Below are 24296 nucleotides of genomic sequence, written 5' to 3'. Positions count from 1 at the left end.
GAATGTCCCTGAATGGACCATGTGCACCCACATAAACAAGCCTCTGATTCTCCTAGACAGGTGAGGTGGTGCAGAGTCCCAAAGGAGTAGAACCCTTTGACCCACGCTATCTCTGGAGCCGGGCCCATTTGCTGGTGCTGCTCTTACTACTTTTAGCCACAGTCAGCTGAGGTTATGGGGAAGGAGCAGCATTCCTGGGAGATGTCGGCTGGACCCTACCACAGCTCTCCTTAGCTTGTCACCTTCTGCTTGCTCTTGTCTACTTATGAAAGTGTACAAGGGTCTCACATTTAGAAAAAGACTAACACTGTGCCCATCCCACGCCATCGTGAACCCCCTTCTGAGGATTAAGAGCTTATATAGGACACATGCTTAGGATGGCACTTGACATCATAAACCTGCGCTCTTGTTGCTGCAGTGCAGAGGGGGCAGCTGCCCACTGTAGCTGTCCTGGCCACTAATTCCCTCAGCCACTGACATGGGTCTCCTCCCACCATTGCATGGTCCTTCCTACCACAGGACCCATCCTCACTTCTGACCAGCCTCTCCTTGCCAGCCATCTCAGTGCCTCCCAGACCTCATGAACCTGTTTGCATGCCACCTGTGGTGGTTTGAAAGAAATGGTCCCCAAAGGGAGTGGCACATTAGGAGGCGTGGCCTTGCTGGAGGAAGTGTGTCACCCTTGGGGCAGGCTTTGAGGTCTCAAAGTTAGGCCCAGTATCACAGTTCACTCCTGTTTCCTGTGAATCAAGATGTAGAACTCTAAGCTCTTTTTCCAGCACCAGGTCTGTCTGTGTGCTCACTGCCCACCATGATGGTAATAGACTAAACCTCTAAAACTGTAAGCTGCAACTTCAATTAAATGTGTTCCTTTATAAGAGTTGCTGTGGTCATGGTGTCTCTTCACAGCAGCAGAAACCCTAATTAAGACAGCACTCACAGTGCCTCATAGCTCTACTTTTGTCTTCATGTTTGAGATGCTCACTTGATCCTCTGTCTGTAATCAAGGATTGTGTTTCCTCCACGCACTAGCACACACACGTGATCATATGCACATATGCATATACATGGGCACACACATATGAATATGCCACGTGCACACAAATTAACGGTTTATACAAATATTCCTACTCATCTGATTTTATCTATTTTATATAAATGCGATAGTTCAGTTTAATCTATATTCACTGATTTCTACTCTGCAATGCTAGGTGAGGGTGAGAATGGGGGAAGAAGAGGACCCTGACCTGAGGTTTGTAAGTCTGGTCAGGTAGAGGTCATGTCTCCCATTTGATCTGAGAACAGGCTCAGAAAGGCTAAACCTGAGTTTATACCAGTAATAAGAAGTGAGGTCTGGAGGGTCAAAGTCAGGCCCCCCGACTTCTAGGATGGAAAGATTTCTTATCATAAAGCAGCCTACTTCACTGGCCAGCGTGTTTCATAAGATCAGTCAGATAGAAGCAAACATGAAGGCTATAGATGGTGCTAGGAAAAGGAGGGACCAGGGAGTATAAGGTACCACATCTTTCCATCAGTAATGACATTCTGGAAGCCTGGGCAAGTCTACCTCAATGACACCTACTGCTTAGTTCTGTCACCGTTTTCTTTATTTTTTTCTTTCTCCCCCTCCCCTTTATTTAGGGTTTCTCTGTGTAGCCCTGGCTGTCCTAAAACTCACTCTGTAGATCAGGTTGGCCTTGAACTTAGAGATCCTCCTGCCTCTGCTCCTGAGTGCTGGGATTAAAGGTTTCTGCCACTACCACCTGGCTCACTTTTTTAAAAAAGTTAATTCTTGGGAGCTGGAAAAATGCTTCAGTGGTTAAGAGCACTGGTTGCTAGTTTAGAGGACCTAGGTTCTATTCCCAGCATTCACATGGCTGTTCACAATGGTAAGCTCCAGTTCTAGGGGATCTAGCACCCTCTTCTGGCCTCCATGTATACTGCATACACATGGTACATAGACATGTATGAAGGCAAAATACCTCCCCACACACATAAAATACCCATACATATAAAATGAATCTTAAAAAAAGTCACTAAGTCTGTTTCCTCACATGTAGAGTAGAAGACACTCATCTAAAATACTTGTGGTGACAAACTGACCAAGTTCCTAGCATATAGTAAATGCTAATCAATAGCAATTCCTTACTTTCTGTGGTTCTGCAGATAGGACCCAAGGTTAGGCAAGGGTTCTACCACGGGACTACAGCCCTAGCTCCAGCCTCCCTTGCCTTCAGGTAGGAAACTGCAGTGTATAAGCTGAAGCTGTCAGAGTTTACCAACACCCGGGCTCCATCAGCGCTTTACACGGAAGGGGCTGGTATCAATGGGAGATTTTTTTGTTTTGTTTTTGGACAAGGTCTTGCTCTGTAGCTTAGACTGACATAGAGCTCCCAGTTCTCCCACCACAGTCCCGTGCCCTCAGAGCTGAGATTAAAGGCATGGGCCACCAAGCCTGGCTTCAGTGGTGGGTGGTGGACTTTTAATACGAGTCACACAGGTGAGCCTTCCCATGTCCTACACCCTCCAGTGCATTCCACAAGGGCCACTGGTCATGCTCACTCTCTTAGCCTGGCACCAGCATCCAAAGTGCCCAGGGATGGATGGCCTAAGTACCCACTTGTGGGAAACACCAAAGGATACAGGAGATTCTGCCTTGTGGACACCTCTGGTCCAGTTGCTACCTGCTTCTGCCTCACAGCAGGAAAGTCTTTAGGTGATTCATTGTGGTTTTCCCTTTTGCTTTGGGAGGGCAGGTGTAGAGGACTCTCCGAAGAGTCACTGAACTCACTGGAGATGGCTTCACTCTCAGCCAGGATCTCTGGCATGGGCCTCTTGTCCTCATTTATATGTGGTGAGCTCCGTCCAACAGAGTCATTGCTCTCTTGGGCCTCTGAGAATGTTAGGCCTGGGACAGGCCGAGGCTTGGTTGAGGCAGACTCTTCAACTGTGGTCTTACAGGCTCCACCCTCACTAGGCCTTTGGCTAGGGGAGTCCTGTACAGATTGGGGGTTGACTACCTTTTGTGGTCTGGACATCGAGCTACTTCTGACCTTAAGTTCCTCTCTAGGGAAAGGTCCTTCCCTCGGTATCTCACTGGGTCGAGGGCTAAAGACCTCACTCATGTCTGACATGAAACTGGACCAGGGACTAGTTTTGTCGGTCACTGTGGTGATCTCATTTAGGGTCCTGGGCTCAATGAAGTCTTCCTCATAGTCTTCTTCACTGAGGTCTGAGTCCACCTCAGTGTCCTCACCGCTGTGCACCCTTGTGACAGGCAGTGCATGCTCCACCGACTCACGGAGCACTCTTCCTCCCTCTGAAGTCTCTTCAAGAACAGGGGCAGGCAGGGAATTTGTGCTTGTCGCTCCAACTCCTGCCACCGGCTCCTCTGGAGTGGTGCTTCGTCCTCGCATGGCCTTTGTGTCCTGAGCATCTGGGCGGGTGGTGACTGCTCTGCTTCTACTCCTGGCTTGGCGAGAAGTCAAAGCTGCTTGTGAGTCTCTGGTGATCGTCTGCAGATCTGAATAGCAACAGACAGTAGTCTCACTATGTGCAGGCTACAGACCGTGCAGCCCTCCCGGCCTCTATCTTCACAAGCGTCCTTGTGATCAGACTTTAGACAAACCCAAGAGTCAGTGAAACTATGTTCACAGCAGTGTGATTTCTAGTACTTTATTCTACTATCAAAGGCTGAGATCTACTCTATTTGTAGCTGTGGAGACACCTGTGGAGTGCTCATGCTCAGATCTGTCGGGAGCTGAGGTCCTGACGGGCATGCTCATGCTTCCATCTACTTCAGTAATCACCTACATTAAAACCAAAATGAGAATCCACTCATTTACCCATTCGATGACAATTATTAAAACTATCTATTTTATTTGGAAAATAAAAGCAAGAAAATCTTATCAATGTACAACAAAAGAAAAGAACAGAGGCAGCAGGGCATTGGGAAGAGCGCAGTCAAGTTTGTGATAATGAGCAAATTGTACCTTCTGGGCCTGTTTTCTTTCTAATGTGACCAATACCAGCCACTTCACAGGCTTGATATTCTATGAGAAAAACGAGTATACCTTGCATGGTGCATGTACAGACACTTGATAAGGAGAAAGTACCAGTCAACTCAAATTTTTGGGTAAAATGAGAGTAGAGAAGTTAATAAATAAGTTGGCATAATGGTATATGCCTTTGGCTTTAGCTAATCTGAAAGTCAAGGCAACAGGATTGCTTTAGAATAGGAGTTTTGAACAAGCCTGGGCAACATACCGAGATCTCATTTCAAATAAGGAATAGCAAAACAACAAAGACAGTAAATGGCATGTTCTTTTAGAGTAAAAGTCAGAAGCTAGTAGCGGATTTGATTTCCAGGGCTAACGGCTATACCTGCTGACTGCTAGAGGCTAAACTGGTAGGAAGGGCTTGTTAGAATGGCCATAAGGTTCAGACATCAGGAGAGCATGTCCACGTGAGTGTACCTCTAAACAAAACAGACTTATTTCGCCCTAGTCTTTTGGTCTTAATTATTGTCTTGGAGCAATTCCCTTTTTATAAACCAATTTATCTCCCAATGCCTATTAAGTCTCCTCCAGGAAGTCTACCCAGCTGCACCAGCTGAAGGGCTTTATTCTGGCCATGTTCCATAAGGAAGCGCTAGAACACACGAGAATACACTGGCCATGGGTAAAGCTGTTTCCCACATCAGCTTGTGAGTGGCTCACATGTCTGGTTCGTGTTGTCTCCAGGACCACACAGATGTAGCATGAATGAGATCTCATCTGTGACTCCTCATACCCACCAGTCTAGGACCCCTCAGAAAAGAGCACTGAGCTTTGTGGTCACAGAGCAGCTTTTGTTACTTCTGGACTGTTGCCCTGATGTAGAGAATCCACGGTCTGTGAGAAAATAAGTTCTTATCCTGTTATTTCCTTGCCAACAACTCCCTTTTCTTCTTCCCCTTTTCTGTCTGAGGCACTATGATGGAGTCTAGGGCTTTGCATATATTTGGGCACTGGCCTGCATCCTTATTTTCTCTCTGGGTAAGCATTAAACCTCTAAATTTGACCTCAAGGCCAGTTTTAATCCTTCTATTCTTTTTCTATACCCCTGTAAGAAGATTCCCCTATCTGTAGCCACTTGTATCCTGATAAGGTCTCTCTGTTTCATCTTAATGCTCTTTCTTGGGAGAAGCATCTTTGGCTCACAACAGAGTCTAAGTTTGTGTCTGGTCTGTCTGATGGTGAAGATGGAGTGAGTGGAAGTCCACTAAAGGGCACACCTCTCAACACCAATATAGAGGCAGGATAAGAACTACTCTAAGGGACCTTTTGGAATGGTAAACTATAGATAGATCTTTACATGCAGATCTTTTACAGTGATTTTTTTTTTCTTTTCGAGACAGGGTTTTCTCTGTGTAGCTCTAGAGCCTGTCCTGGAACTCGCTCTGTAGACCAGGCTGGCCTTGAACTCAGAGATCATCTACCTCTGCTTCCAAGTGCTGGGATTAAAGGCGCGTGTCACCACAGCCTGCAGGAAGATTATTGTGAATCTGAGGCCAGCCTGAACTACATAGTGAGATCCTGCCTCAAAGCCAGCTAACCAACCAACCAAACAACTAAAAAAAAAACCCTTGCACACTTCTGGACTCTGGGAATAGTTAAGGTTTTGCCCTGAAAGATAGGGGTGAAGACAAGTTCAAGAACAGCTAGGGATCCATCACATCATCTAATCCATGACTGTCACTTTTGGTTAGGAGAATGAGAGGTCAAGAAAGGAGAGAGCATTTCCAGTGTCAATAGCAAGTTGATGCCAGATGCCATGATTGGGTCTTTTGCCTCTCATTCCAGTGCTCTTCCCAATGCTACATGCTCCTGTTCACATCACTATTCTTTCCTTAAAAAGAAAGAGACATGAAAACTGTTTGCATTTGTGATGGAGGCCTATCTGAGGGTAGATACTCAGGTGGCCTCTGACTGGGCACCCAGTGACCAAAAGTTGTAGCAGAAACAGCTCTGAATCATACCTGAGATTAGGGAACTGACTTGCAACACCAGGTTACTGGATTTCTCCAGGATGCACTGGTTCTCGGGGTCTTGGCTGCTGGCTCCTGGGCTCTCCTGGCTCTTTGAGAGAACAGGAGAACTGGGAGAGCTGAAGGGCAGGAGAGGCTTGTTGAGCTTCTGGGTGAAGTACTTCTGGATCTCATCAAGCTCACTCAGATTCTTCCTGGGGAAGAAGGGGAAGGTGACAAAGAGGCCACTCAGTGATTACAGGAATCTTCGCGATACTTGGCTTAGTGCTACAGAGAGCCTACTATCCTCCTCAACCACCTTTTACCCTTCACCTTCTATTGCCAGAGATAATTTTCTTCCCGCCCCCTGTGTGACTAATAATGGTTCCTCTTCTGCTATCTAGCAAAAAACACAACTTTCTCATAAGGAACCATTCTTTTTGTTAGCTTGTTTTGTTTCATTGAGACAAGTCTTCATATATAGCCCAGGCTGGCCTGGAACTTGCATCAGTCTGGAACTTGCATCATCTGAGATTACAGGTAAGTATCATAACACATGGTATTCAAGCATCATTCTTGGCCCTCATCATGGTGGTCCTCACTTCCTCTTACTCCTGTTACCTCAGTAGCTCCTGATCCTCATCTAGCCAGCCTTCCTGAACTCTCCAGGCTGGCTCCAGGACTCCATCTCAGTTTCCCTTGTATTTCTCAATCACTGTGACCCAGTGAAGATTCCTTACATCTACCATATCCATGCACAGCACAGCGCCTGGCACAGAACTGACTACTGAGGGAGTTAACACAGCTGAGAGACTTAAAAATAACCCTGTTTTCATTCTCACTGCTCTCCACTTTAGAATCACATCGACCTTTGGAAATTCTCAGCCAACCACTTGAAATCAGTAATGGTTACTTTGCAAATAAACAACTTCAGGTTCAGAGAATGTAAGTGGTTTGCCTAGGATAAGAAGCAGTGTGTGGCTATTCAGATTCTGGGACTCCAAGTCTTAGGCTTTTTCGAGGACATCAGATGGGCTCTGTTCCAAACTCACACATTCTGCAGATTATAAAACCTGAGATCACGCCACTTTCTACTTTGACTCTTCTTTCCATTCATCTTTTAAGGTTGCTGCTCATGACTTTTCAAAGTCTACTATTTGAAATCACTGGGTCCCTTGCCCCCTAAATTCCTCCACTCTCAGCCTCCACTTTCACTCTTGTCATTTTTCATTATTTGGTATTTATTAATTTCCTCTGACTAGGCCATGAGTATCCTGGAACAGACAGACAGTCTGGGAAGCATGTCTACTGCCCTGATACACCCAGGAGCATTCCCAAAGCCCAGACTGAGTCACGTCCAAGGGAAAGGAGAGAACAGGGCTCATCTTTGTTCTAGCACTAGAGGATTCAGTTTATCAAATGGCAGCAGTGTCACCAGGTCACGTAGGTGTCTACGTCCTGCAGATGAATGCCTACAGCAGGAAAATGCAAGCATGAGCACACTTGGCACAGTGCTAGGAAATCTGCAATTCCAAGGGTTCCATCAGAGGTTCTGGCACAGAATCAGGACCCACACACTTGCTGACACCATATTGTGTCCTCTCACCAGTGACACAGGTGTATCAGTACTTGCTCTATGGGTCACACATGGCTCCTCAGTTGCCAAGAACGTTCATGAGCTAACTCCTAAAGAATTGCCCTGCTCCTTGCACTTAAATTTTATTTATTCAATTTAGTGTGTGTGTGTGTGTGTGTGTGTGTGTACTGAAGACAACACTAGGGAGTTGTTTCTCTTCTGTTGCTGTGTGGGACTGAATTCAGGATCTGAGGCCTGTGTGTACAAGTGCCTCTACCCACTGAGCCATCTTGCTGAGAGACCTCTTGCATCTTTAGCTAATTTTTTTTTCAACTGTGCAGTCAGTATTTTCCTAATCTTGATATACTCTATGCCTCTGGGGTTTGGAGATAATCTTTCTGCACAGAACAGACTTCACATTTATTAGCCTCTTCTTTCAAAGCCCACACGTGTTGTCTTTAACTCTTTCCATGTTCACCTTTCCTCCGTCTTCTCTGGGACGGGAACCACGCCCCTCACCACCTTTCACTGTAGTTAGCTGGCCATGGCTATCTCCTGCACTGGGGCTCTGTGCTTCTCCCCACTGCAGGTCCTCACCTGAGCGAAGTCAGAATGGAGGTGTGGGAGGACAAAGGCACTGTGGTCAGCTTCTCATCACCTGCCGAGACTGCTTCCCCATGCTGCAGGGATTCGTGGAATCGGCGGATGTTCTGCACATGCTCCTCATGGCGTGCCACCTGGCTTCTGACGGCACCATTTCTGTCGGGAAAATTGGGAGTGAAGTAAATTCCTAACCAAGGAGAGAATCCTAGTGTGGCAACTGAGTCATTTACATGAAAGGACACCGCAGACCAGTCCCCAGCACAGCAAGCACTTCTGGCTTGCTCACTCTTGCTTGGATCATGCAGGGTTCCCAAATAAACTCACTTTCAGTCCCACCCACTCCACTATACATGACCTCCACATTAGAGCCCAGGTGATGTTCTAAAACACAGACCTGAAATAAGAGAAACAACGACACATTCGAAGCCTTCATCACGATGGCAGTCGTAGGGTTTGTCTGGGTTTAATCTACTCACATTACCGTTCCTTTCTAGCTCTGCCTCTTTTAATCTTTAGAACGAATCTTTTCATTCTGAAGCATGGTATTCAAGAATGTGACTGTAACAATCTTCTTTCTCTTTTAATAAGGCAGCCTTATTGAGATGTAATTCATACAGCATTCAGTTAACCCAATTAAAATATACAACCCAGTGATTTTTTTAGTATATTCAGAGTTATCTACTCCTTTTCAAAAATCAGTTTTAGAACATTTTATCACCCCCTAAAAACAAATTCCACATCTGTTAGCAATCATTTCATTTCTTTCTGAAACCCTGAAGCTGAGGCAACTACTCATTTACCTTCTGTCTGTGTATGAATTTTTTCCCGTCTTCAGTTTCTTCCTCTAGTAAAGGAGACAAGACAGTTCACATACATCCTTTAAATTATCTCTTACCATCAACAATTACCTTGCAGGAGAGGAGAAATCAACCTCCTTTGGAAAAGTGTGCACAAGCTGGTCTTGGGTGTGCCTTGCAATAGACCCAGGGAATGTGTCACAGAGAGAAGAGGCAGGGAATGGAAAGGGGCTGAACAAAGGTATCTGTAGAACAATGAGAAAAATGGTGCACTGGTTACCACCAATCCCCTTGGAGCAAAGCTGCACATGAATTTGTAGATTCGCTTGGTATAACTTTCTCTCTGTGCTGAACAGTTATGAGCAATATGCACTGCCTCACTTAAGCTTAATAATCACCCTATGAAACGGTAGTTATTTTATAGACCATGCCCTCAGGCTGCCTTTCAGTTGCTTTTCTCCTATTTATGTTCTTACTCTTTTAGGTACTAGACAGGACATGATTTTATAGTCATACATAAGGGTAAGGCTGTGGCACTCTTGTCCCCTGACCACCAGAACTGACCCCAGAAGACTTCTTACACAGGGACCACTGAACTCTTGGTCACTCCCTCATGAAGTCACTCATTCAATACTGACTGATTCCTTGCTGTGCCAGGCAGATATGAGAGGTAAAGAAAATCTATTATAGCAATAGAGTTCCCATCTCTGGAACAGTCTGAAAAATTCCCCCCTTTTTTTTACACCCCCACGTCGAAGCCAGGAAGTTGTCTATATAAAACGCGGGCTTTTAAGCTGGAAGTAGCAGAAAGTATAAGGGATCTTCTTACAGTAGAACCTGCAACTAGGTGTGAACAAGGAAACCTACCAGTGATCCTGGGGCCACTGTCCCTCGTCTCGCTTGTCTTTCTTCTTTTAAGTGCATCAGACTCTCCAAAGGGGAAACAGCAACTTTGATTTGCCCTTGGCACTCTCCACTGAAGTCTGTAATATTGTACCAGCCACAGATAAACTGAAAGCCAGACAATAGTGGGGAGAGGTCCACCGAGGCAAAGCCAACCACCCTCTCCTCATCTGTGGGGAAAGAGAAGAGCGGGGTAGTATGGCTGGCCATGTCTTCCTCCTGTTGATATTCTATTAGGGACTACATGGAGAAGCTGGCTCAGATAACTAGAGTCTGGCACTGAGGCTGAGAGGCTAGGGTCAGAGCCTGTTAGGAAGCCCTTTCCTGTTCTGTGGTTATCCCCGACCCCATTTTCTTTTTTGAGCAAGGTTCAAGTACCCCAGGCTGATCTTGAACTTGCTATGTAGTCAGAGCAAGTTGAACTTCTGATCTTTCTGCCTCCATCTCAGTGCTAGGGATACAGATATGTGCAAGAATTACAGTTGTGTCACTATGCTGTGTTTATGTGGCACTGGGGATCGAACATAGACTTCACATGTGCTAAGCAGCATCTACAAACTGAGCTATATCTGGCCCCTGTTTTGGTGCATCAGAGAAGAGCTGCGTTTTGTATTCCTCGTATAAGTAACTAGAAAAAATTCTAAACCTATATACTACTTTTCTATAGACTTTGCAGGCCTCTGTGATTTTTCTCAGGGGTGCTGTGTGAACGTGCACATGCACACACACCTATACAGGAGAGAGTATTTTTGAAATTATGTGATTTCAAGAATTTTTACTTTTTAATTTATAGTTGCATATATTTCCTAAGATGTGCATATGTATTATATAGTTAATTAAGAACAAAGTAAATCAGACCCTGACTCAAAACAAGCAAAAAATCCATAGTAGCTACATAAAAATAGGTTCAAGTACCAAGATGTCAGCACTCCCTCTTAGCAAGTCTTTTAAAACAAGGAAGGATAAGCTGTTACTATGGCTTTGTATATTACTGGTCTTGCTTGACAAGCTAGAACCAACAGAAGGCCTAATATTATATAAAGTGAAGGGAAACTGCTTGTATGTGTCCTGCACATTATGGTTAAAGACAGATAGAACTGGAAAGGCTCAAATGTCGAATTCCTACATATTATACAGATAGTCCAAAAATATGACTCCTAAGTACTTCAGTTCCACAAGAGTATAATGGAGCCTTCTGTATGATTCTCCTCTAACAGATACCTGTGTTCTCAGGCTCATCAGTACCATGGCTTTGCTTATCTGGAAAAGATGATCACAAGAATAGCACTCATACCTCCTTTATGCCACACTTTAAAAACCAGGGTTTGATGTGGGTCCAGAAGCAGCTCTTTTGATAACCTGTGAGGAAAAACCATCAATCACCGTGAGTTAACTACAGGAACCTTTCACAGTATGGAATTTAGTATGGAATATCACATTAGAGGCGTTTTCTTTAGACGTTCTCAAGAAGAAACCCAAGAAATGTTAGAGGAAGCAAAGAAAATTTTGTAAGGAGAAATTATGTCTTAAAATCCAGGCTGCAGCACTTGGGAGGCAGAGGCAGGCGGATCTCTGTGAGTTCGAGACCAGCCTGGTCTACAAGAGCTAGTTTAAGGACAGGCTCCAAAATCACAGAGAAACCCTGTCTCGAAAAACCAAAAAAACTGCTGAGTAATACTCTAATATGTATATATTCCATACTTTCTTCATCCATTCTTCCGTTGAAGGGCATCTAGGTTGTTTCCAGGTTCTGGCTATTACAAACAATGCTGCCATGAACATAGTTGAGCATATACTTTTGTTGTATGATAGGGCCTCTCTTGGGTATATTCCCAAGAGTGGTATTGCTGGATCCAGGGGTAGGTTGATCCCGAATTTCCTGAGAAACCGAAACACTGCTTTCCAGAGTGGTTGCACAAGTTTGCATTCCCACCAGCAATGGGTGAGTGTACCCCTTTCTCCACAACCTCTCCAGCAAAGGCTATCATTGGTGTTTTTTATTTTAGCCATTCTGACAGGTGTAAGGTGGTATCTTAAAGTTGTCTTGATTTGCATTTCCCTGATCGCTAAGGAAGTTGAGCATGACCTTAAGTGTCTTTTGGCCATTTGAAGTTCTTCTGTTGAGAATTCTCTGTTCAGATCAGTGCCCCATTTTATAATTGGGTTGATTAGCCTTTTACGGTCTAGTTTCTTGAGTTCTTTATATATTTTGGAGATCAAACCTTTGTCAGTTGCAGGGTTGGTGAAGATCTTCTCCCAGTCAGTGGGTTGCCTTTTTGTCTTAGTGACAGTGTCCTTTGCTTTACAGAAGCTTCTCAGCCTCAGGAAGTCCCATTTATTCAATGATGCCCTTAGTGTCTGTGCTGCTGGGGTTATACAAATGGATGGAAATAGAAAACACTATCCTGAGTGAGGTAAGCCAGACCCAAAAAGAGGAACATGGGATGTACTCACTCATATTTGGTTTCTAGCCATAAATAAAGGACATTGAGCCTATAATTCATGTTCCTAGAGAAGCTAAATAAGGTGAATCCAAAGACAAACACATAGGCATCCTCAGGAATATTAACCTTCATCAGGCGATGAAAGGAGACAGAGACAGAGACCCACACGGGAGCACCGGACAGAAATCTCAAGGTCCAAATCAGGAGCAGAAGGAGACGGAGCACGAGCAAGGAACTCAGGACCACGAGGGGTGCACCCACACACTAAGACAATGGGGATGTTCTATTGGGATCTCACCAAGACCAGCTGGCCTAGGTCTGAAAAAGCATGGGATAAATCCGGACTAGCTGAACATAGCGGACAATGAGGAATACTGAGAATTCAAGAACAATTGCAGTGGGTTTTTGATCCTACTGCACGTACTGGCTTTGTGGGAGCCTAGGCAGTTTGAATGCTCACCTTACGAGACCTGGATAGAGGTGGGCAGTCCTTGGGCTTCCCACAGGTCAGGGAACCCTGATTGCTCTTCGAGCAGATGAGGGGGGGGGACTTGATCGGGGGAGGGAAATGGGAAGCGGTTGTGGGGACGAGGCAGAAATCCTTAATAAATAAATAAATTAAAAAAAAAAAAAGAAAAACCAAAAAAACAAACAAACAAACAAAATCCAGGCTGGCATTCATTCAGTGGGTGTGAGACAATCTGATAGATCAACTGGATGGGAAATTTGGCCACAATATAAACTGATGTGGGATTCCCCTCTGTATGCTGTGAATACCAGTGGTTAATAAAGAATCTGTCTTGAGTCTATAGCAGAGCAGGGCAGAACAGAGCTAGGCGGGGGAACTAAACTGAATGCTGGGAGAAAGGAGGCAGAGTGAGAGAGAAGCCATGGAGCCACACCAGAGACAGATACTGGAACTTTACCCAGTAAGCCACAGCCTCATGGTGATACACAGATTAATGGACATAGGTTAATTTAAGATATGAGTTACCCATAAATGTACTTAAGCTATTGGCCAAGCAATATTGCAAATAATATAGTTTCTGTGTGATTGTTTCGGGAGTCTGGGCACCTGGGAAACAAAAAGCAGCTTCCAACAACAGACTGACAAGCTTCCAACAACAGACTGACAAGCTTCCAATAACAGACTGACAAGCTTCCAATAACAGACTGACAAGCAGCCTCCAACAACAGACTGACAAGCAGCCTCTAACAACAGACTGACAAGCAGCTTCCAACAACAGACTGCCAAGCAGTCTCCAACAACAGACTGACAAGCCTCTTCAATAATAAACCTTGAAGCTGATAAAAGGTAAACATTTCTAATACTTAAAAAAAAGCTTGTTAAATAAACCTGAATATAAATGATGATTTTCTTTCTTCAAATGACATGAAAAATTTCACTCCCCACCGTGTGTGTGTGTGTGTGTGTGTTAGTCTTACTATGTATCCCTGGCTAGCCTAAAACTTGTTGTGGCCTCAAATGCACAGAGATCCACCTGCCTCTGCTTCATCAGTCCTGGGATTAAAGGTACCACCAGGACTGGCAACTTTATATTTTAAAAGACAGTATTCATGTATGTATCTTATATAATAATTACATTAACCTTAGGTGATTTATGTCTTTGTTATTAAAACTGGTTAAATCTTCAAAAAACCTCATCTAATTTAGATTTTAAAGTTATCTATAAAATTATAGCTACCCTAGGATGAGGAATACGATGTTTCGGGATAACTTATTCACATAGCTAGTATATGTCAGGTCTGTGGTTGGATGCAAAGTTTTTCTGGTTCCAAAGACTAGGTTCTTTCTATTGCACTAAAGGTCTTTTCCTTTACTGAGATTAATTCTCTACCTTGAATACTTCCCCCATTCCTGGCTTCTTCATATAGGTAATTTATGTATGCACTCTTGGAACACTTAGCCCTGGAGTTCTATTTCTGAGGCACACTCTCACTTCCACACTGGCCTAAACCTTTTGTTCCGAGCCATCTTTCTACCAGCATCCATCTTACTTCTTTGACATCATGGTCAAACTTGAGTACAGCCTTTAATGTCCGTGCTTCTTCCCAGGCTGATCACGATTTAACAGTAGAGAGAATTTTACTCATCTTCAACCCACAGCAAGGCAGGGCATATCTCTTGTCTCTTCCTGACTATTTTTGAGCAATAATCAGAGCTAAAAGCACGGAAACAAGGGGCTGGTTGGAGAGATTGGCTTGGTGGTTAAGAGCACAGGTTGTTCCTACAGAAGACCTCAGTTCAATCCCCTGTACCCACATGGTAGTTCACAACCATCTGTAACCCCAGTTCTAGCAGAGTCAACATCTTCTGACAGGGACACATATATACACACAGGCAAAACATTCAAACACATAAACATTAAACAAACACTGAGACCAGGCAAGCAAGTGGCTCAGCAGGTAAGAGGACTTGCCTCCAAACCTGGTAACTCAAGTTGGCCCTGGTACCCACAAGGGAAAGAGGGAGCCAATTCCCACAATTTGTCCTATGCCCTCCATGCACTTGCCATGGTATGTACACACACATACATGCAATACATTTTTTAAGAAACTAACACTGCAACAAACCTTTTAACCACTTGTAGCCATGAATTTATAAACACGAGGATTAAATAAAGTTCTGTTCAAACATTATTATATCTCTTATATTCTAGCTCTGAGTTTGTCTCTTGGAACCAAAAGCTGATTCTAAACAGTGATAAATATCAGAAAATACAAACCTTGACTGCTGTTGAAAATTCCAAATGGGTGAGTCGGTGTTTTCAACCACATGGGTATATACAGGAGATGGCTCAGTGGCTGTTGCAAAGGATACACAACAACTGGGCACGGACACTTTCCGCTCCGTCAAGGGGCTCCCTGAAAGAAAACAGTGTGGATAATTGTATTTTAGGGCAGGACTTCTCAAACTATTTAGGACCACCTCTTATCTGAGAAATTTTACTTGAGTGGGCAGACATATAAATTAAAAAAAGGTACAGAAATCAGTATTTATTCAGAGAAAATTCTAAGAAGTTCATTTAAAAATAACACTTTAAAACACACATAAATTTACTGTTCATAAAAGATAAAAGCAATCTATATACTAGTGAGATGGACATGCTTGCGCTTTTACATAAAGAATTAAATCTTGGTTGAATACTGCAGGATGTAGTTGATCTGGTTTGTAATAGTCAATGCTGAGAATGCTCCTCTGTATAGACACACAGTACAAAACCGCAGAAGCATGTTTAGAGCCATTTCAGAAAAATGTTGGAAATTCTGTCCTAATTCCAAGTTGAAAAATTCATTAAAAGATTTTCATTTATTTATTTACAAAACTCAATTCAGCAATTAAGAAAAAAACCAAACATTATACTGCAACCCAGAGATAATATAATTTGATACATGCTGAGGAATGGTGATGAGAAAACATTAAACCTGTTTTTCACAGTTAAATGGTTGGGTGTCGTGGCACATGCCTTTAAATCTCAGCACTCGGAGACAGAGGTAGGTGAATTTCTGTGAGTTCAAGGCCAACCAGGGCTATATAGTGAGACCCTACCTCAAAATAAAAAACAGAAAATGTCGTATGCACTGTAACTCATAACATAGGTGTTCTAAAATCAGCTGCTTCTTGGCCTTGAGCAGTGACTAGATATACAATATGAGTTCAGAACCAAGGCTACCATGAAGTCAAGCACTATAAGCTGCAAGAAATACCACAGATTTGTTACTGCTTGAATTTTGAATGAATTCCTGGTCTCTGTAGGATCATAAACCTCTCATTGCTGTCAAATGCTCTGTGATGCCCACACTTAATTATGTAACCCATAAGAGGTGTGACCCACAGGTCAAGAAGCTGGGCTTCAGGTATCACAGAGTGCTGGCAGGGGCCTCGTTGGTGTAAGCACCTTTGCTCTTTGCTTGAGCTCCTCCTTCTACCTGACATGTTTTGTACACCCCCCCCCCCCGCCCCCAAGCTGGCCTCAAATTCACAGTCTTCCTTCGTCAGCTTCCGTAGTTCTGGAGTTTCAGGACTCTGCCACCAAGCCTGGCTCACTAGTGACCTTCCTACTACCGCCATTTCACTCCAGCTCCTCCAGCTCTCAAGTCACTTCCCATAACAAAATTCCAATTCTAGATGTACATAGATCTTGCTTTCATCTTTCTCTGCTGCTGCTCTGCAGACCCAGCTTGAGCCTTACTTTTGAAGCTATTTGTAGAGGCAGGCAGTGATAAATCTGTCTGGTTCCCCAGCTCTCCTTATGAGTGAGAACTGGGTTTGTTCACATTTCTGCACAGAGTTGGGTTCTCAAACACACACACACACACATACACACCCGCTTTCTTAGGCTTTTTCGAGAGAGGATTTCTCCATGTAGGCCCTGGCTTTTCTGGAACTTGCTTTGCAGAACAGGCTGGCCTCTAATTTACAGAGAATCACCTGCCTCTCCTTCCCGAGTGCTGGGATTAGAGGTGTGCACCACAACCACCAGGCTACCAAAACACTGTTTCAGGCATCCAGAAGGAATCATTATATCCTAACAACACACACTGAGAGCAGCTGAGGTCTGAGGCAAACCAGCTTTACAGCACTTAACCTCTTCACTCCATTTCCAGAATTTTTAAGTAGGGAAAGTATTTTGTGCAAGGACAGCGCTGTTTCAGTGAGACTAACTCATATTTTAGATAACACTTTATAAATGGTTTCCTTATACACTAAACTCACGCTCATGACACCTCTGAAAAAACAGGTAAGATAAGTGTCACAAGGCAAGCAGGAGGCAGGGAAGCCAATGACTGGCCTATCACACTTCTGCTGAGTTAGTAAGTAGAAGACCTGCCATGACTGGCTGACTCCTCCACGGCTTCCCATCTTAATAGTTCGAATTAATTCCATTTAGTTAAGAGAAAGCTTGCTCTCTTAATATGAGCCAGTGAAAACCTTACAAAGGCCAGTTTTGTGTGTTCAGGGATGGAGAGATGGCTCAGCAGACGCAGGAGCTAGCTACACAAGCCCGACGACCCGTGTTTTACCGTAGGTACTCACTGAAAGCTGGGATATGCAGCTATAACTCAGCACTTCCCCAGTGAGATGGGAGCCAGAGCCAGAGTTAGAGTTGCTGGCAAGTTCATGGGCCAGCTAGCCTGGAGCACATCACAGAGCAGCACCCGAAACAAGGAGACACCCTGCCTCACTGACCTCCCTCAACACGGTGGGAGGTGAGACCCAGTTCCCCAACGTTCTCTGACCTCCACATGTGCACTGTGGCATGTGCATACAAGCAGGGATACACACAATATAAAAAGTTAAAAATAAAAAGATAGTATGGTTCTATGAATTTAGCATTAATTGACATTTCTGTGCCAAATGTGCACAACCTGAGTCAGATTTGGTTTGATCTGAGGAGACAGACAATGCAGAACATCTGTTCTCCAGTGGTAGCACACATTGCCTCAAAGCATTTCACCTTTGTTCTTCAGCTGTCTCATGTCTTGTATAATATAAGAGCATAAATAAGATTATCGAGGCTGACTTTCTCTTCTTTTCAGACAGGGCCTTGCTATGTTGATCACGTGGCTCTGAACTCCTGGAATCAAGCAATTCTCCTGCCTCAGCCTCCTGAGTAGCTATGACATGTGCCACTGTATTGGTCTCAAAGCTGCTACGTTTTGTTTTTTGAGACAGGGTTTCACTGTGTAACTCTGGCTGTGCTGGAACTCACTCTGTAGACCAGGTTGGCCTCAAACTCACAGAGATCCACCTGCTTCTGCCTCCTGAGTGCTGGGATTAAAGGCGTGTGCCACCACTGCTGGGCTCAAAGCTACTTCTTAAAGGAGGGCTCCCCAGAGATTCTGTAGCAAATGCTCTTGTATTTTTAGAACCACAACTATAGTGGGGACCATGGTAAATTTGTAGCTGTCCCACATTCAAGCTTTAGGTTTGTCTGTAAATCATCAGCATGACGCTTTTTACAAAGAAACCATTCATTCCATTCCAAGGCTCAAGTTCAGGCACAATGAGAATGCTGTTGGAGGCAGGAGCAAATCCAATGTGACGCTGAAGCATGTAAACGACACGGAAGCTTGACAAGGTGCGCCAGTGTACAGAGAACACATACCCCTCAGCCCCATGTTCTTACAAGACAGAAGTAGAGAAGACTCTGATGAACTCATATGATCATGTTTGATTGTTGAGCAAATGAGAAGTGGGTTCGCTCAAGGTCACAAATCAGTTACAACTCAGCTAGGGCAGGCACAGTCCTCCAATTCCCATTCTGGAGCCCTATCCTGCCATCCTACAGAGGGCTCATGTCTGCACTTAACTGACCTGGCAGGTGCACACATGTTTATGATGGAAGGACTATGTGGAATATCCGAATACAAAGGCAATCTCTGAAAGTCAAGTGTCTACACTGATGTGCCATTACCTGGCTGATATAGGTATGAATAATTTGCATTAGTATAGATTTTGCTTTATTGATAGAGATTTAAGGTCAATTTTGTTATATGTATAAGTGTTTCTGATTTTGATTAAGGTATTGTGATTGTGTAGTTCATTTAAATATGTACTGTATAATTAAGAAATATAGGTTGTTAATGGATAATCATCGATAATAGTAAAGCTTGTAGTCATGTTAGTTAATATTTTCTAGATGCGCGTAGATATATTTTAGATAGACATTCTTCATGTCTTTCAAAGATTACAGAATAGGACATTTAATGTTTTAATAACTGAGGACTTTTCATGACAATGAGACACTCTGCTCCTGGCAGCACCAATCTACTTCAAGAAGAAGATGGGCATCGAAGAGGCTCCTTATGGAGTTTGATAGCCATTTGGGCAAGAAACTGCTCTTGCCTGGACTATTGCATAAACTGGACACAGAGAACCCGCAGAGAGAGGACTACTGAACTTGCCTAAGGTGAGATGATCTTTCGGGGTTCCTGATTCATGAAAGAGTCTGCAAGACATTCTGCAGGACACAACAGATAGTGACTGAAATGACTTTGAATTTTCCTGCTTTATGGAAATGTCTGCTGGATACCATGGGCCTGAAGGCTTGAAGATGGATGCCCCAACGGTACAAAAGAACTTTGGGTGACTGTCCAAGCAGCGAGATGTCTTTGTCATTTCTAGAGTTTGAAGTTTCTTAGTTCTTGTTTACTTAGGTAATATATCTTTCTGGAGTCTTTGATGGAGTTAAGAATAGTTAGTTGCAGTTTTCCTTAGTTATGATAAAGATTATTGTAACTTTTACTTGATAACTGTTTTGTTATATGTAATTTTACTATGTTAAAGCCTTTTTTTTGTTTAAACCGAAAAAGGGGAAATGATGGAGGAAGGTCATTGGCTAATAAAGGCACTGCCCTGGCCCATTTTATTGGTTAGAGGATAGGTGGGCGGAGTAAACAGAACAAAATGCTGGGAGGAAGAGGAAGTGAGCTCAGAGACTCCACCGCTCTGCTCTCGGGAGCAGACGCCTCAGGGAGACGCCATACTCCCAGCTCCCAGGCAGACACACGCCATGAAGCTCGACCCAGGATGGACTAGGCTAGAATTTTCCCGGTAAGACCGGTTCTCACAGATTATTAGAGATGGGTTGATCGGGATATCAGAATTAGCCAGTAAGGGCTAGGGCAGAAGGGCCAAGCAGTGATTAAAAGAATACAGTTTGAGTGTTGTTATTTCGGGCATAAGCTAGCCGAACAGGCGGCTGGGGTGCTGGGAACGCAGCCCCGCCGCCCTTATTACTTCCCCTGGCTGTTACAAGAGGCCAAGTAACAAGTGTAACTCAGAAATGCGAGAGGCTGTGCCTCATAGTCACAGAGCAGACTATTTATGTTAGCTGAATCGAGAGGGACAGGAAACGAGGAAACAGAAAAAAGTGACATACTCCCTGACCCAAGGACTAGAACCAGAGACAGTATTAAGTACAAAATAGTGTGACTCAGTGTGAGAATGTAGCATGTTACAGGACATCTCTGGGTGCACAGAGGCAGGCTTATTGCTATTGGGTGTGACAGGGGTAAGCTTCAGAGTGTGGCATCACTTTAGCCGGCTCTAAGGAGCTGCTGAATGTCAGTGAACGTGGCAAGAAATGAAGCTGGCACGGCTGCTGAGGCCAGATGGGCAAGATTTTGTGTGCTATGTCACCAAGGTGGCAAGTGATAGAAAACCAACCAAGTATTTTAACCAATGGAGAGACAAGGTCAGATTTGCTGGCCAGACATACAGCCTAAAGAGGAAAGGTAATAGCAAAGCAAAAATCTTAGTGGTGATGCCAGGCGAATGAAGGTAGGGAGGAGGTTGTTTTCCTTTGCAGTCTGGTAAAGTGTTTGGACTTCTTCTTTTTTTTTTTTTTAAATATTTATTTATTTTGTATACAATATTCTGTCTGTGTGTATGCCTGAAGGCCAGAAGAGGGCACCAGACCCCATTACAGATGGTTGTGAGCCACCATGTGGTTGCTGGGAATTGAACTCAGGACCTTTGGAAGAGCAGGCAATGCTCTTAACCTCTGAGCCATCTCTCCAGCCCTGGACTTCTTTGTTTAATAGTGTTTCTTTAAAAATGCATGATGAAAAACACCTAGGACTATAAAGAAATCTAAGTATACTTGTAGCTATCAAAACTTAGAACTCAGTGATATAAAAGTACACGTTTTATTAGTAAGACCTAGATGTAGCCCATAAGTGCTAGAAGTTCAAATAACTGGTGAGAATAAAACAATATTCTAAGATCCTACAATGACACATGATGTTTGTGATTTCTGTGGCTGTCAACATTGTAGGCATTGCTCTTAATACAATTTTTTTTCTATCTAGTGTCACCAACTCCAAGTTTTCCTTATAAATCTTCTGGGGACATAGTGCTAGTAACCCCTAGTCATAGCCCTAGTGCTAAGAACCCACTGAGGACCTAAGTGGGCAGAATGGAGGAGGAGGGAGAGATTGTGAGACATTTAAAGAAGAGAACTATTTATTTGATGTGGACACTGGATGGTGGATAAGGAAGAGAGAAGCACTGAGGGTGACACCTGGATTGCTGGACAGCAGTTTATGACCTGCAGCATTTATACAATTGGCAAAGTTGGCTTTTGATGTGGGAGTGTCATATATCAATCTGTTGATTTCATTGGTTAAGCAATAAAGAAGCTGCTTGGCCCTCATAGGTTAAAACATAGGTGGGAGGAGTAAACAGAACAGAATGCTGGGAGGAAGAGGAAGTGAGCTCAGACTCGACAGCTCTGCTCTCTGGAGCAGAGACGCCATGCTCCCATCTCCAGGGCGGACGCGAGAGCTCTGCTCTCTGAGGCACACGCGATGAAGCTCTGACCCAGGATGGACGTAGGCTAGAATCTCCCTGGTAAGCCACCTCGTGGGCTACACTAGAAATGGGCTAGTCCAGGTGCGAGAGTTAGCCGAGAAGAGGCTAGATAGAAATGGGCCAAGCAGTGTTTAAAAGAATACAGTTTGTGTGTTGTTATTTCGGGGCATAAGCTAGCCAGGCAGCCGGGGTGCTGGGGACGCAGCCCCGCTGCTCTTATTACTACAGGCTTTAACCTCAGAAAGGCTTTCTTGTTACTTCAACCTTTAGGCTTGTAAAATATAATTATCGACGAAGAAGATTAACCATCCTTGTAGGTCCTGGCATAATCTGAAAGCTCTGTGAAGACAGAGAGCACCACAGGGAACTGGATACCTGCTTTTGGGTAAGTCTGCAGAGCATACCTTTCAAGCTCAAGTGCATGGCTCTCTCCACCAGGATGCTGACTGCAAAAGTCCCCTCCAACTTGGAAGGGCCCTCCTGGGCAGGGCACACCTCAGCTGCAGCGCTGTTGCAGCTGACCTGGGTGGAGGCCGGAGTCTTCTGGAGGACACAGGGTGGAGACAGCTGGAGCTCAATGCTCTTTCTGGGGAGTTGCTCAGACTCACTGTGGCTGCTGCAGTCCATGGAGTCCAGATCACGAGTGGGCTCAGTGAGAGGGGAAAGAGGGGAAAAAACCACATGAATTCGCAAGGCAGCTCCAGAGAGGTCGGAAGCATTTCTTCCAAACAGAGGATACACACCTGCAAGAGAATGGAGGCAAATAAGCCTGGGTGACAGATAACATCTCTCGAGGGCTGCTTATGGGACCACAGGTCTCAGCACACCAATTTCAAAAAAGAATCTGAAGTTGGTATATGTAAAAATTTTGTCTCTGCCCCTACAATGTCCAGTTATATCCAATATTACATGGTGACATTTCTGATTTGAAGCCAGAACCAAATACTTTGCAGTCAGGCAGCATTGCTATGGAGAGAATTCACACCAAGGGGCACCAGGTAAGGACAAGAGGAGGCCATCTTCTCTTCTGCATGCACACAGGCTTCTACTCTTAGATCTCTCCCCATTGGGGAGCTATCCAGTGCTCACATCAGCCTCTTTACCATCTGAGTATGACTTGGCAACACCCCCCAGGGTTCACTGAGGGGAGGCAGGAGGCGACAACAGAGGAAGGGAGGCTAAGGGTACTAACAGCTATGTCTTTTCTGTGCTAGAATTTCAGAGGGGTCAATGGAGCTGCCAGCATCGTTCTCCCGATAATCAGTGGATTTCAACTTCATTGGCTTGCTGGATCTTAAACTGAGATTTTATTTAGAGTAGAAGGCATCAATAATTCCTTCTGGATCTTTTTGCTAGATTCATTACTATTCAAGGAAAAAGATGTTACTGTCATAGATGGCAGTAAGACAACTTTTTTTTTCTCTTTATAGCCTCTTTTCTTCCTATACAAATTACCATGACTCTTGCAAGCAGAAAATGACAGTCATTATGAGAGGAAAAATGCCCACATGCAACCCAGTTCGTCCTTACCCTCATATGGAAACAGGTTGGATAGCTGAGTGATGGGGATGACACATTTAACAAACACATTAAATGTATAAGGCTCTTGTTTAAGTGGATACAAACCTTACAGTAGAGGGATATGGAAACATATGACAGACACAGACAATCTACAAAGTTTAATAGTCTCTTTGGAAACTTAATAAAAAAGGAGTATTTGTGATGGAATTCTGACCCTTGACCTATATTCTGTGTTCCAGATCTATTTTCTTCAGTAGTGAAGTTAAAAGTCTATCTAAAAAAAAAGTTAGATCAAGTGAGCCTGGCTCACTTCAAAAACCTTTTCTGTAGCTTCTATGAAGTGACTTGAACTGGGCTAGATAAAATAGGCCATGTAGCATTTGAAGAGATACTTCATAGGGCCAGACTTACATCTACTGGGTTCAAAAGGAACCCAAAAATTTGGACAATCACCCAGACTCACTCATTTCTTATTTTTTTAGATTAGGCTGTCTGTCCAACACAGGTTAGAACCTCAGGCCTATAACCCCAGCACCTGGGAAGCTGAAGGAAGACTGTGAGTTCAAGGCCGGTCTGAGATACATCACAAATTCTGCTCCAACATAGGATATATCTTAAAACCTTGTTTCTAAAACACCAAGCAAACAAAAAACCCGCACCCAAACCAAAACCACATACCAACAGCAAAAGTAAAACAAAACAAAACCCCCAAGGATCAGAGGAGCAGAAGCCAAGCTGAAGAAAACAGAGTCAAGCCCTCATTTCTTTAACTCTACAGAGTAGGGAAATAACCAACTCTACAGGAGTGTTAAACTGAGTCATGTCTGAACAGAAGCTAGTCAGGGGCTGCTGTGAGCTCAGCAGGTGGAGTGCTTGCCAGGCTCACAAGAGACATGATGTGGTGGTCCTTGGCTACACAGTGAATTTAAGGTGATGTTGGGCTATGTGACGTGAGCCGCAACAACGAGAAAGAACTTAGTTGGCTACCTTCAATCCACCACTGTTCTGATGGCAGTGCTTTGTAACCTGTGTTCCCTGAGACCTGGCTGCTCCAGGTTACTTACAACATCTGCAATATACCTAACTGCTCCACACCTCTGTATCT

At 44.1% G+C, this 24296-nt stretch overlaps 1 protein-coding gene across 2 annotated transcripts in view; it reads right to left on the bottom strand.

Annotated features, from left to right (window-relative positions):
- LOC121458893 (C2 domain-containing protein 3-like) overlaps nt 1-24296 on the bottom strand; it is a 100563-nt gene that overhangs the window by 11792 nt on the left and 64475 nt on the right. The window contains exons 24-31 of one of the 2 annotated variants that reach the window (XM_041668255.1): nt 22075-22413; nt 15078-15216; nt 11181-11245; nt 9851-10056; nt 9095-9228; nt 8181-8342; nt 6020-6222; nt 2644-3523 (exon numbers count right to left, since the gene is read on the bottom strand). In XM_041668255.1, coding sequence (XP_041524189.1) covers nt 2644-3523; nt 6020-6222; nt 8181-8342; nt 9095-9228; nt 9851-10056; nt 11181-11245; nt 15078-15216; nt 22075-22413 — 2128 coding nt within the window. Of the gene's footprint in view, nt 1-2643; nt 3524-3727; nt 3810-6019; nt 6223-8180; nt 8343-9094; nt 9229-9850; nt 10057-11180; nt 11246-15077; nt 15217-22074; nt 22414-24296 lie in introns of those variants that run through there. The other variant, XM_041668256.1, reaches the window with a different exon arrangement.

The sequence above is a fragment of the Microtus oregoni genome, unplaced genomic scaffold (genome assembly GCF_018167655.1).
Source record: "Microtus oregoni isolate MIOR12 unplaced genomic scaffold, Mior012 000018F_ref0000195, whole genome shotgun sequence".
NCBI lineage: Eukaryota > Metazoa > Chordata > Mammalia > Rodentia > Cricetidae > Microtus > Microtus oregoni.
This window is presented reverse-complemented; position numbering and strand designations above follow the sequence as displayed.